We start from the raw sequence: 13,107 nt of genomic DNA on the forward strand, positions 1-13,107 counted from the left end.
TAATGGTCTCGTTAATATTACGGGAGAAAAACGGCCGATTTTGGCGTGATGGGTTCAGGTGCGGCTTAAGCAGACCTTCGCGGAGGGTCTCTGTGATCATTTCGTGGTAGCCAGAGCGCTTGTGGTTTCGTTTGCAGGCTGGCAGCCCCGGGATGGATCTGACTCTGGCCGAGCTTCAGGAGATGGCGTCCCGCCAGCAGCAGCAGATTGAGGCCCAGCAGCAGATGCTGGCCACTAAGGTAACGTCTCGTTGGAGGACGGGCGGGCCCGCCGTTGATGCGTGAGTGAGGCCGCTCACGCTGTGCGCCGTCGCCTCCCAGACACACGAGGAGACTGCAGCCCACGAGGTTCCTGCTTCCCGGAGCCTGCTTCTCTTTGCTGCAGCATTTTCTGGAAAGCCTTAGATCATCCCCCGCGTTCAGGATCGCTGGACCCCCGATCCTGAGCAAAATTATTCCTGTCGTGTATCGGTAACAGAGGAAGAGCGTAAGGAACGCTTCCACTTGGCTGGTGGGAACCGCTCTGGACTGGCCTTGTCCTGACTGGTTGCTAAAGCGAGAGGGACTTTATAGTCAAGTCCTGCTAACTCTGTCCCCTTCTGCGTCGTGACACTGATAACCGGCTGTTTGCCCTCTTCTGAGATATCCTGCCCCCACAGACTAATGCTTATCCTGGCCTCGAACAGGTGAAAAAACATAAGAAGCCTCCATTACCTTCCAGACCAGTCTCCCTGTTCCCTCTCCTGCCGGCCACAGGTTTCTGGTCTAAGTCATCAGACTTCCTCCAGAGAGGCTGGGAATCGGTATCTTGGGGTTTGCAGGCTAACGGTCTCAGCTCTATGGTTGTAGCACTAAAATGGCCGTGGACGCGAATGAATGGATGGCTGTGTCCCCCAAAAACTGGACTTCTAAAAACAGCAGGCTGGATTTCACCTGCTGTCCCTGGTCTGAACACTCAGTGTCTGCACCTGACCAGTCTTTTAGTGACTGTAAGTTCACTGGAGCTAGGGTACCAGTGGTGGGCTGGCGTGTGAGGTCCCCAGCGACACGCCCTGTGGCCCTCCTTGTCATAGTGCCAGGGCTCCCATGTATCCGTTTCTGTCTCTGATGCCAGGCACCAGCACCTTCAAAATCAGGTGTAGCATTGCTTCTCAAACTTCAGTGTCCATATGAATCACCTAGGGCTCTTGCTAAAAATGCATGTTCTGGGGGCGCCTGGGTGGCTCTGTCAGTTAAGTGTCTGACTCTTGATTTTGTCTCAGGTCATGATCTCACGGTTCGTGGGATCGAGCCCCATGTCGGGCTGTGCTCTGACAGAGTGGAACCTGCTTGGGATCTTCTCCCTCTCTCCTTGCCCCTCTTCTGCTCATGCGCTCTCTCGCTCTCAAAATAAACATTTAAAAAAATGCATGTTCTGGGGCACCTGGTTGGCTCAGTTGATTAAGCATCCGACTCCTGATTTCAGCTCAGGTCATGATCTCACAGTTCGTGAGATCAAGCTTTGCGTCAGGCTCTGTGCTGATAGATAAAAATAAGGTTGAGTAATAGAACAAATCTTCAATTTTGGGGACTTATTTCGAAACTATTTTGTGTTACTTCTGTTTCAGGCATATTAACTTGAGGTTACTCTTGATGATAAGTTGTGTGACTCTGTTACTCGATTTTAGTTAAAAATTTTAGTATGATAGAATGTTACGCTCTGGTTTTTTTAGAGCGTTAAGTGGTTCTTCACCTCTTTCCTAAGTGTGTGTTGCGTGTGCACTAGCTGTGCAAGGTGCTGTGTGAAGAGAGTCACATTTCACGGTTCGCTCCTTGCCAGTCGCCCCACTTTAGAGCTGAGGAAGGCGGTGAGGTTATGCGGTTTGCCCAGTCTTAGAGCCAGTAAGTGGCAGCACGCGGGTTGGGAGTCCAAATCTGGCTCCAAAGCCGCCTTTGTAGCGAGCGTGTCTCTGTGTGAGCTTCTCCTAAACTTGTAGCCACGCCCATGAGAACCAGTTCCGGATCGCTGTTCGCTCGCGGCATGAGAACCACGGGGAATAAATGTGCTCGTTCCTGGGTCTTGTCCCCATGAGAATGGAGGGCTGGGGCCAGGAGCGGGTGCCTCGCGGGCTGGCCGGGGTTCGTTCCGGGCTGCGGCGCACCTGCTGGGAAGGGCGCGCTGACCGTGGCCTGTGTCTTCAGGAACAGCGCTTGAAGTTTTTGAAACAGCAGGATGAGCGCCAGCAGCAGCAGGCTGCAGAGCAGGAGAAGCTGAAGAGGCTGAAGGAGATCGCGGAGAGCCAGGAGGCGAAGCTGAAGAAAGTGAGGGCGCTCAGGGGCCACGTGGAGCAGAAGAGGCTGAAGAACGGCCGGCTCGGTGAGCGGAGCCCGGGGGCGGCCGGTGTGGGCGAGGGGGCAGGGCGGGGGCTGGCGACAGGCGTTGCCAGGGGTGAGAGCGGGACGGGACCGTGTGCGCAGGGACCTCAGAGTTGTTGGAAAGCAGAATTCCCTGCAGCTTGGACACCCGTGAATAGGAGTTAGCTGCTGGGCGCTTTCGACAAGGTTCCTGACTCACCTTTGGAAAATGTCCTAGTGGTTTATTTGGGTTTTTTCCCCTCTAAATACTTTTTGACTGGAAGTTTGACGAAGGATTTTTATTCGTAGAATAGGTCTATTACAATACCACTTAATTAAAATTTTAGTGACTTAACGACTCCCTCTACCGCTTTTATAAAGCGCAGATTCAGAGTCTTAAATAAATTTTGTTGTTGCCCAAGTTTGCAGTTTAATACTCGAGATCCAGGTCCTGCCAAAGTCCCCTCCAGAGGGAGGCTCATTCAGAATGCGTCTGCCAATTCCAGCCGCCTGTGAAAGAAAAGGCTTCGGGGCCTTTCTGAGACGTCTGCACTGTGTTCCGAGGCTCGTCGGAAAGCCAGGTTGCCTGGGAGCACTCGTTCGTAGTTTTCTTTTCAGCCCTGGTTGCCTTTCTTCTTGTCCCTCCAGTGGAGGAGATCGAACAGATGAACAGCCTGTTCCAGCAGAAGCAGAGGGAGCTGGTTCTGGCCGTGTCCAAGGTGGAGGAGCTGGGCAGGCAGCTGGAGGTGCTCAAGAACGGCCGGCTGGACGGGCGGCACGACGGCAGGTGCGCCGCGGCCGAGCTCGACCGCCTCTACAAGGAGCTGCAGGTGAGCCGAGGGCGCTTCACCCCGAGGTCCGGGACGCACGTCCGAGCGCCCCACATGGGAAGTCAGGGGCCTCCCTACAGCCGCAGCCGTGGGCCGACGTTCACTTTACACCAGGAGGTGGAGGGCAGGGGGGGGCGGGGGCCTTGCGGTTTGGGAAAGTATGGAAGAGGGAAGCATGCGATTGTGTGGGAAATTTTCTTCCTGCTCCCTGCCGTGCCCCCCCCCCCCCCCACCATGCAGTTACGAAACAAATTGAATCAGGAGCAGAATGCCAAGCTGCAGCAGCAGCGGGAGTGTCTAAACAAGCGCAATTCCGAGGTGGCAGTCATGGACAAGCGCGTGAACGAGCTGCGGGACCGGCTGTGGAAGAAGAAGGCGGCGCTGCAGCACAAGGAGGGCCCCCCGGTAGGTGGGGTAGGTGGGGCGCCGGCCGCCTGCAGGGTTCCGGGGCGGGGGGCGGAGCGGGGCCACAGCTCCCTGCCGGGCGGACGGAAGCACGGGCCTGTAGACGCGAGGGAGGTGTCCCAGCCTGCTCTGAGTTCAGTGCCGTCTGGGTCGTCACGCTGAAGGACCTGTGCCTCTTCCCAAGGTTGACGGAACCCCGCCCCCGCAGGGGCTGCCGGCACCCAGCCGCGTGGCCGCGGTGGGCCCCTACATCCAGTCGTCCACGATGCCCCGTGTCCCCTCGAGGCCGGAACTGGTGGTGAAGCCCGCTCTGCCTGACGGCCCCGGGGCCCTGCAGGCTTCGGAGGGGGCGCTCAGAGTACACACGCTGCCCAGCACGCGGTCTGCGGCTGCCGCCCAGGCCAGAGGTGACTCGGTCCCCCCGGCCCTCCGCGGCTCGCCCTCCTGGCCTCATTGTCCTTCCCCTGGGTTGGGGGTTTTACAAAAGGTCTTCGTGTCCCTCGTTCGGGTGCAAATTTTAAGAACCTCCCTGTGGTTTTTGCTAGTGCAGTGATAAGTTTCTTAAACCTAAATGATACGGTTCTGTCTGGGAAATAAAATGTAGTATTATTTTTGGAGTGAAAATTGTTCTCGATTCCTTCTTGTTAATAAGGAGATTTTGATCTGATCTCTGTAACTTGACAGCTTTTCTTTTTGTGTAAAACCCCGTATGTGGGCAGTGGTGCCGTGTTTTCAGAGGGCAGGGTGGTGAGTGCGTTCTGCTGAGAGGTGTGTGCGCTGTTCACACGTGCTTGTGCGTGAGAATCTGCTTGCTAGCAGTTTGTGCGATAAAAGTAAACATACTGGAAGCTTACGGTGAACCAACAGAGGCTCCTTGTGTCCGTGACCTTGGCGTTCGGTGCAGTCCTCGGGTGCGTGTGGAGGTGCAGGCTGGAGTCTCGTGGCAGGAGGAGCAGACGGAGGGAGGGCTGTAGGAAAAGCAGGGTAAAGACGACCTTTACAGGCCTCGTTCAGACCCCTGCAGGCAGGGAGCAGCCGGCTCCGTCTGACCGCTGTCCCGTGCGTGAGACAGCCAGCTTCACGGTCACTATTGTTTGCCCGCGTGAAACATTAGAGCTGCCCTAGAGCTGCCCGGTCCGGGTGTTACTGTGGAAAGAACTGCTTTAGTTTTGCCTCTGTGAGGACAGAGCTGTGGCCTTGATGCTTCCTTGTCTGTGGGGAGAGAACCTGAGGGCGCCGATCTGTGAAAGACTGATCGATGTCCACAGTTTTGCCTTTTTTGTTGTGTGTGCGTCATTGGTGTGTGAGCTACACCCGGAGTCCTGGGGCCGCCAAGTTGGAAAGTGTTTTCTCAGTGCGATGGTGACCGAGGGGTAGCGTGTCCTTGCTGTTTCCAGCAGATTTTCTGTTTACTGTGATTAATTTTAAAGAGTTCGAGTACATTTAATTTAGAAATATAAAGTCCAGTATTTTTCTAAGGAAGTTTAGTGGGATTGTTGTAAGTCTGAAATACGAAGTTGGTTTTATTTTATTGTTACATCTTAAGTTTTCTGTAATGTTTGTTTATTTTGAGAGAGAGAGAGAGAGAGAGAGAGAGAGACAGAGCCTGAGCAGGGGAGGAGCAGAGAGAGAGGGAGACACAGTATCTGCAGCAGGCTCCAGGCTCCGAGCTGTCAGCACAGAGCCCGATGTGGAGCTCAAACTTATGGACCCGTGAGATCCTGACCTGAGCCAAAGTCAGACGCCCAACTGACTGAGCCACCCAGGTGCCCCTTGAAGCTGTTTTTAGAGATTAAACCCTGTGGCAAAAGGAGTCGTTGGAAGTGCCTTTCCAGCGCCGGCTTACCCGTGTTGCTTTTTTGCATCCTAGGCTCTAAAATCCATCCACTCAGCCCTGACTGGAGCCCCCCAAGTGCAGACGTCACCGTGAGCCAGCCCTCCGGGCCTGCACCCACCGGCTCTGGGCGGGCCCTGGACCAAGGTGGGGACCGAGGTGGGGTTCGCATGTGCTGTCCGCAGCGCTCTAGTCTCTAGCTTGTTTTCTCGTGTGTTGGCACTGGGGACGGTGTTTACTTCCAGACCACCTTCTTTTGTCTGGGGATTAAAGTACCAGCACGGCAGCATCTAGGTTATTCTGTAGTCGACTTAATTTAAAAATAAGAGAGCATTTAGTGGCTACAGAGTTTCAAAGACTTTGAAGAGAGAGAAACTTCTGTGTGAAAAAGAAATTGTACTACAAACAGCTTGAATATCCATGTGATTTTTTTTCTGTCTCCAGTTGACGATGGAGAGGTTCCCCTGAGAGAGAAGGAGAAGAAAGTTCGCCCCTTTTCAATGTTGGACTCGGTGGACCAGTCGGCTGGCCCTGCCCCCTGTGGGGGTCTGAGGAAAAACCAGAGCAGTGAGGACATCTTGCGGGACGCTCAGGTGCGTTGGGATAGCTCAGTGTTAACACCCGCCCCGTACGTGCCCCTCAGAGGAGAGAATATTGTATGAGGGAGAGCAGGAAAACAAACCAAAATATATCTGCAAGATGAGAAAACAGAACAGAATTTGGTGATTTTAAATTCTGCGGCATAAGTGTATTTGTGGTCTCACCCCGTGTTGGAGAGCGGCTGCTTTGCCTGCTGCTGGTTCATGTTTCGCGTGATTCTCTAAAAAACGGAGGGTGCATTGAAGAACAATCGTATTTGTGTCCTTCAGTTACCTTGGTTCTTCAAAACTGGGAGCTGAGTTTATGTCTGTGACGATTTTGTGTGTTAGAACCGCGGCCTTGGACGGCGTGTTGCTCGAGGCGGCGGCCTGGCTTGTGTCCATCCTGATGAGTGCAGAGGATGTTCGGTTTGGGGGCCGCCTGAGTACGTAAGGTGGCAGTTAAGGTTTCTGAGCGGGCACCCAAGGGTTCTACGTAGGAAGTGGCAGCAAGGAGTCATTCGGGGCAGGGATGGTATTGCATTACTGAGCTTCCTTATTTAATGTGGTTAAGTTCAGAGATTTAAAACTTTTTAGTGATTTTAAAACGTAGAGCTAGTGTTTTTAGCGTGACTTATATTGGCGAAATGAGGTTGTCTAGACATCCCGTGGGTGTCTATTGAGGCAGTGTTTTGACTGGCTTTGTACGTGTGTGTGTTACAGGCTGCAAATAAAAATGTGTCTAAAGTACCGCCTCCCGTTCCGTCAAAACCAAAACAGATTAATTTGCCTTATTTTGGGCAAACGAGTCCGTCACCCTCAGACGTTAAGCCGGACGGAAACCCTCAGCAGTTATCAACAGCGGCTGCATCCGTGGGAAATAAACCCAAAACAGCAGGGCAGCAGCGGGGTCTGCTGTCCCCCGGCGCACCTTCCGTCGGCCAGGGCCCGGCCCTCGCTCCAGCTTGTAAGCAAGAAAGTCCCCCTGCGGCTGCCGTCCGGCCCTTCACTCCGCAGCCTTCCAAAGACGCCCCTCCTCCGCCCTTCAGAAAGCCCCAGACGGTGGCCACGAGCTCCATATACTCCATGTACACGCAGCACCAGGCGCCCGGGAAGAACTTCCAGCAGGCCGTGCAGAGCGCGTTGACCAAGACGCATTCCAGAGGCCCGCACTTCTCAAGCGGTGAGCTTCTGGGCCCGGTTTTCCCCGGCGCGGGTGGCCGCGGGTGACGTGGTCATGTCCTCCCCAGAGCTGTCCTCTCTCGGTACACAGCAAGATGGCTTTGTTCTCGGGGTTTTGTTTAATTTGCCTTCTGTTCTCAGGAACCTTAAACAGGTGAAACGTCCGTTAAACGTCAGCCCACTGCAGTCGGCGCTGGGGAGCGTAGGTGATAGATGACTAGAACCCATGGCTGACATGGCTGTTTGCACGGTGGCGACCCCGTGCACTTGTTCCCTGCTCCTGGTGGGCGAGGCGCACACAGGCGGTCCCCGCGCACCGGGCCACGTCCTCGCTGCGGGTCAGACCGCACACATGCCCTTGGTGCGAGGAGGCCTGGATAGCTGCCCCTGCGTGCTTTTCAGAAGAGCGCTCCTTCCTCTGTTTCAAGCCGTTCTGATGAGCACAGAGCTGCTAGTTAAACATAAAAACATAAAAAGATACACAGTCTGTTAATTTGTTGGGTTCTGAGAGTCATTAGTTTATAAAACTAGAATAGAGTTCACTCTCTTTTACTGAATGAAATTGGCTTTCTAGTCGTGAAATCAGCGTGCATTTGTGGCCTGAAGTGTCCCGAAAGTGATCAGACGACAGACACGTCCCGTCCCACACGTGCCACAGCAGACTCGTCCTTAGTGAGGCCTGCTGACACAGTGATTTGGGAATTGGATAGCTCTGACCTAATCAGAACGATAAGGGGAAGGGTTTGGGCAAATAGAAGTGGTTCTTGAGAACTCAGGAAGCCAAATATGATTTTCCACGTGGGTTTGCTTTTGAAAAGTGTGAAAGAGAGGGTGGTGCGTGATTCCTTTTAATCTGGACGCAGGAGAGGATTACCAGCCCCCGTTGCTTTTATGCTGTTTTCATGGTTTGGCATTTTAAGTTTGTGTGCAACAGCCAGTGATTGCTTAACAGTTACAAGGGCAGCATTTTCTTATCGGCGCATAAAATAATGGCGTGTTACAGTCAGCGCGGGTTTTCATTCTGTCAGAAGTTAGTGCACTGTGCCGCGATGGAAGCCTTGCTTTGTCCTTCGTTGGGTGTAAAAATTGGTTGTGGTGCAGGGTGCTGGGTAATGACTGGAAAATTAAAAGACGTTTTAATTATCGTCAGCTGGGTCTGTGACCTGCCAGCTTTATTGAATACTGATCGGGGCTTTGTTTCCATTTTCCAATCAGTCTACGGCAAGCCTGTGCTCGCTGCTTCCCAGACCCAGCAGCAGCATCCGGAGAACGTCTATTCCAGCAGCCAGGGCGAGCCCGGCAGTCCTGAACCTGACCCAGAGCCCGTGGCGCCCGCTCAGGAGAACCACGAGAATGAAAGAATTCCTCGACCGCTCAGCCCGACCAAATTGCTGCCTTTCTTGTCCAATCCCTACCGGAACCAGAGTGACGCTGACTTAGAAGCCCTGCGGAAGAAACTGTCCAATGCCCCACGGCCACTGAAAAAACGGAGCTCCATTACAGAGCCAGAGGGGCCCAATGGGCCAAATATCCAGAAACTCTTGTACCAGAGGACCACCATCGCTGCCATGGAGACCATCTCTGTCCCCTCGTATCCGTCCAAGCCGACTCCAGGCACGGCCGACTCAGAAGGCCCAGGAGAAATCCAGAATCCGTACTCACATGTGGAGCCAGAGAAGGAGACGGTCTCTCTGGTTCCCGAATCGGTGTCTCCGGAGGAAGTGGGGAGCACCGGTGCGGAGAACAGCGACATTCCAGCTCTTTCACCAGGCCTCGACTGTGTGCCCGAAGGAGTCCCAGACGGCAGCCCACGTTTCCAGAATAGTGTGGAGGAACCGAGAGCAGAGACTCCGCACCTGCTCGAGGTGTACCTGGAGGAGTACCCCCCGTACCCGCCCCCGCCGTACCCGACTGGGGAGCCAGAAGGGCCAGGAGAGGACTCTGGGAGCCTGCGTCCCCCCGAGATCACGGGGCAGGTCTCTCTGCCTCCTGTAAGTAATGTGGCGTGTCACCTGGTCCCTTCAGGAGCGCCCCCCCCCGCCTTGTCACGGTGTCCCAGGTGGTCGACTGGCAGAGCTCTGGGAACCACCTCTGAGTTCGCAGGGTCGTTTGCCCAGGGTGACAAACGTGTCTACAGCCCACCTTTTGTTTCACAGCCCCCTCAGCGCGCAGTGCGTCTCGTAAGTGTCCTAAAAATCCATTACATTCAGAATACCTTTACTTTTTCATTACTTCTTTTAATATTTATTTTTGAGAGAGCGTGAGTGGGAGAGAGGCAGAGAGAGACACACACACACACACGCACAGAATGTGAAGGAGGCTCCAGGCTGTCAGCACAGAGCCTGACACGGGACTCGAACCCGTGAACCGTAAGATCATGACCTGAGTCGAAGTCGGATGCTCAACTGACTGAGCCCCCCAGGCGCCCCAAGAACAACCTTAGTTTTTAGGGAAGAGCCCTTTTCTGTGTGAAGAATCAGAGTTCGGTTCTTTGCGATACAAACCACGCTTGTTTCTTCGACTGCGGTCGGAGGTTAACCTTGAGCCCACGCTGTACCCAGCCTGGTGTGCGGTTCCCTGCAGCTGGTGTTAAACAGCGGAAAGGAAAGACGTCTCACACCTGGTTTGGCTGTTCCCCCCCACCCCGCCGGCCATCCAGTCAAAATGATGTGTCCTCTCAGGGCCGGAGGAGACCGCAGTTAGTGACCGTGTCAGACTTTCTGCTCAGGAGTCTGTGACCGTTGTCCCGGGAGAGCCATCCCCTTCTTGCTTGGGTTCGAGTGACCCAGGGCTGCTTGTGTCTGCTTGTTCGCCAGCGGGCGCGGGGCCCCTGCCCCACACGGCCCCTGCGCTGCGCGTCACGGTCACGTAATGTTCACACTTCCCTTTTCCAAGAGACGACATTTTAGTCCTCGCGCGTCAGTGGAGTGATGGCCGCACGTTTTCCGCAGCGCCGTGGTTGTCTACCCTGAAACCACGCCACATGTGTGCAGCACGGCGCACCTCCGCAAAGTTGCCGCTTTGCTGGCTGTGTGCGAGGCACTTACCATATGCAGTGTTAGGGCTGGTCTTTGCAAACTCGCCGTATGTTTTTTAAGTCTGGCTTATTAACGGTTGAAGGGCTTGAGTAGCTTACTCGTGTATCTCGGAGTGTAGTTAGACTTTGAGTAGACGGCAGTGACGGCGTTTTAAGACCGGAAGGTTTCTTCACAGTGTATCTAAGGCAGATGATCATATTTCTTATTTCCTTAATTCTGTCCACTCTCCCCCGAAGCAGGTGTTTGTTGTTACGAAACAGTTGAAAGGGAGGGAGTTGAAGAAGCCACATCACTTGGATTTAAATTCCAGCCCTGATGTTTACTGGCCGTGTGCCTTGTTTCCTGATCTGTAAAAGGGGGTAATGGGGTTCTCGTGAGGAGTTCATGAATGATCGTTCGTTAAATGTCCGCCCAGAGAACTGTGTGCCCAGTCTGTGGGGTCTGTCGCACTAAATAGAAGGGGAACCCAAAGACCAGTTCTCGACCCAACGGCAAAGCAGCCTTCTCGCCATCGCACGTCACACCCTTAGCTCCAGCCGTGGTGTCTTGGGTCACACGAACGGGACACGGTTCAGTTCTTCCCTCTTCGTTCATTAAGCTGTATGTTACGATACATGTCCGTGTCTGGATGATGTTACATCTCTACAAAATGTGCCAAGTGTGTGTGTTTGTGAAGCCCCTTTCGCTCCCCCCTTCCCTCGGTCTCCGCGCTGAGACCAGGGCCCTGACTTCACACCTTTTTTCTGCAGGGCAAAAGGACAAACTTACGTAAAACTGGCTCTGACAGGATCGCCCATGGCATGAGGGTGAAGTTCAACCCCCTGGCCCTGCTCCTGGACTCCTCTCTGGAGGGGGAGTTTGACCTCGTGCAGAGAATTATCTATGAGGTACCGTCTAATGATACGACCTTCTGTCCCATTTGGACCTCCGATCTGAGAGAGAGGAATTGCATCTTTAAATCATGGGGGTCGGGGCGAGGTGTCGAAGGGGGGTGGCGAGCACGCCCCGGGACGGGCTGTGCCGGTGGAAGGTGTGATATAAAGTTGGGGGCCCTTTGGGGTCTGGTCTTTCTCCGGGAGATCTCCACCCTCTTGTACAGTTGTGCCTGCATGGGTCCGGACCGCACAGGGTTCATGGTCGTGCCTGTGTGGGTCTGGACCGTGCAGCGTTAAACTGCAGGTGTGGGCCTTATTTCAGAAGCCTGCTATTTAAAATATTTTTAGTTGGCCTGTTTTCCTTTCCATGGCAAGTGCACCTTGTCCTTAGACATTAATTTGTGGTGGGAGTCGGAGGGTAAGTAAACATCAGTGACTCTGAGGGTAGAGTTTCCGGCCCCTCTTCATGGGCAAGAGCCTTTTTATAGTGAGCGCCTACTTACTCTCGCTTCCCCGCCGCCCTCATTTCTAGACTTGCTCTTGGTAGAATTTTCCTGGCTCCTGAGGTTTAATTATGACGGAAAATAACCCCAAGAGCCTGCGTCTGTTCTCTTGATCCTGGACAGCTGGTGGATTGTGATCTGAACGGTGACAGAAGTATGAGTGACAGTCACCCTTCTTCTCGATGTCACAGGTTGATGACCCAAGCCTGCCGAATGATGAGGGCATCACCGCCCTTCACAATGCCGTGTGCGCGGGCCATACAGAAATCGTGAAGTTCCTGGTGCAGTTTGGTGTGAACGTTAATGCCGCAGACAGTGACGGATGGTAAGGTCCTCGCTGACCCCAGCCCCGGCTTCAGGGTGTCACCGTGAGGGCCCTGCCGGGCGGTGAGAGCATCCGCGTGCGTCCTGCCACGGCTCGTGTCCAGACTCCCCTCTCGCTCCCATTCTGGGGCACGTGGAGTGTTGGAGTTTAGTAATTAAGTAATAAAAACAGGAAATGTCACAGCCGCACACAGTTAGTAGACTCGAGCGAGTTTGAGAAACGCTGATTTAAGCAAGGTCCCTTCACCCATGAAACCTCTGTTTTTAATATACTGCTGTCCATTGCACGTCTGCACGAGGGAGTCGGGTTTGTAGACTTTCCCAAATACACGTGACCGTGGAATCCATTTTTTGTGGAGCATTTTGTGAAATGGTTTTATGTGCATAAAGCATAGGAGGGACTGTTACAAGTGATGAGTGTTCCTCATGCGATAATGGATTGTTACATAACGAGTTAAAGGTCTTGATAAGATATTGTCAGCCTGGTAACAGTAATAGAATGGAGAGTAAATTTTGTAATTTTTCTTTCTTTCTTTTTGGAAAAAGAAAATTTTAAATTATGATAGGCTCTTTTTTGGAAGAAGACTTGTTTTTTTCCGTATAGGATTTTTTTTTTTTTTTTTAATTTTTTTTTCAACGTTTATTTATTTTTGGGACAGAGGGAGACAGAGCATGAACGGGGGAGGGGCAGAGAGAGAGGGAGACACAGAATCAGAAACAGGCTCCAGGCTCTGAGCCATCAGCCCAGAGCCCGACGCGGGGCTCGAACTCACGGACCGCGAGATCGTGACCTGACTGAAGTCGGACGCTCAACCGACTGCGCCACCCAGGCGCCCCCCGTATAGGATTTTTAAAAACCTGGAATCACGTGAAGATATTTATGCAGGTATTTTTATAGCTTATTTTTCTGTTAACGTGGTAAGCGGCTGTACGATGACGTCGGCTTTACCTCGTGCACAGGTGTATGTCACGTGCGTGCACACAGGTGCAGAATAGCCCTACCTTGCGAGGAGTGACTCTCTCTCTTGTTCGACACTTAGATCATCCCCCAGGTGTTTGTTCCAAAGCATTTTGGTTACGGTTTTTAAAAATTACATTTATAAAAGTAACGTGTATGCGCTGTGGAAAATGTGTGTAAAAAGGGAAATGAGAAGAGGAGATCAGCCATTCGTACCCCACAACGTAGAGAGATCAGCATCAGTGGT

At 53.3% G+C, this 13,107-nt stretch overlaps 1 protein-coding gene across 4 annotated transcripts in view; it reads left to right on the forward strand.

Annotated features, from left to right (window-relative positions):
* The window catches only part of TP53BP2 (tumor protein p53 binding protein 2), a 54,038-nt gene that overhangs the window by 35,718 nt on the left and 5,213 nt on the right, over nt 1–13,107 (forward strand). For 2 of the 4 annotated variants that reach the window (XM_045453314.1, XM_045453316.1), the window contains exons 5-15: nt 138–239; nt 2,181–2,355; nt 2,982–3,163; nt 3,404–3,568; nt 3,753–3,975; nt 5,439–5,561; nt 5,847–5,995; nt 6,704–7,163; nt 8,378–9,153; nt 10,950–11,087; nt 11,770–11,903. In XM_045453314.1, the coding sequence (XP_045309270.1) occupies nt 138–239; nt 2,181–2,355; nt 2,982–3,163; nt 3,404–3,568; nt 3,753–3,975; nt 5,439–5,561; nt 5,847–5,995; nt 6,704–7,163; nt 8,378–9,153; nt 10,950–11,087; nt 11,770–11,903 (2,627 nt within the window). Of the gene's footprint in view, nt 1–137; nt 240–295; nt 989–2,180; nt 2,356–2,981; nt 3,164–3,403; nt 3,569–3,752; nt 3,976–5,438; nt 5,562–5,846; nt 5,996–6,703; nt 7,164–8,377; nt 9,154–10,949; nt 11,088–11,769; nt 11,904–13,107 lie in introns of those variants that run through there. The other 2 variants (XM_045453315.1, XM_045453317.1) reach the window with 2 other exon arrangements.

Source organism: Leopardus geoffroyi, chromosome C3 (genome assembly GCF_018350155.1).
Source record: "Leopardus geoffroyi isolate Oge1 chromosome C3, O.geoffroyi_Oge1_pat1.0, whole genome shotgun sequence".
Classification (NCBI taxonomy): domain Eukaryota; kingdom Metazoa; phylum Chordata; class Mammalia; order Carnivora; family Felidae; genus Leopardus; species Leopardus geoffroyi.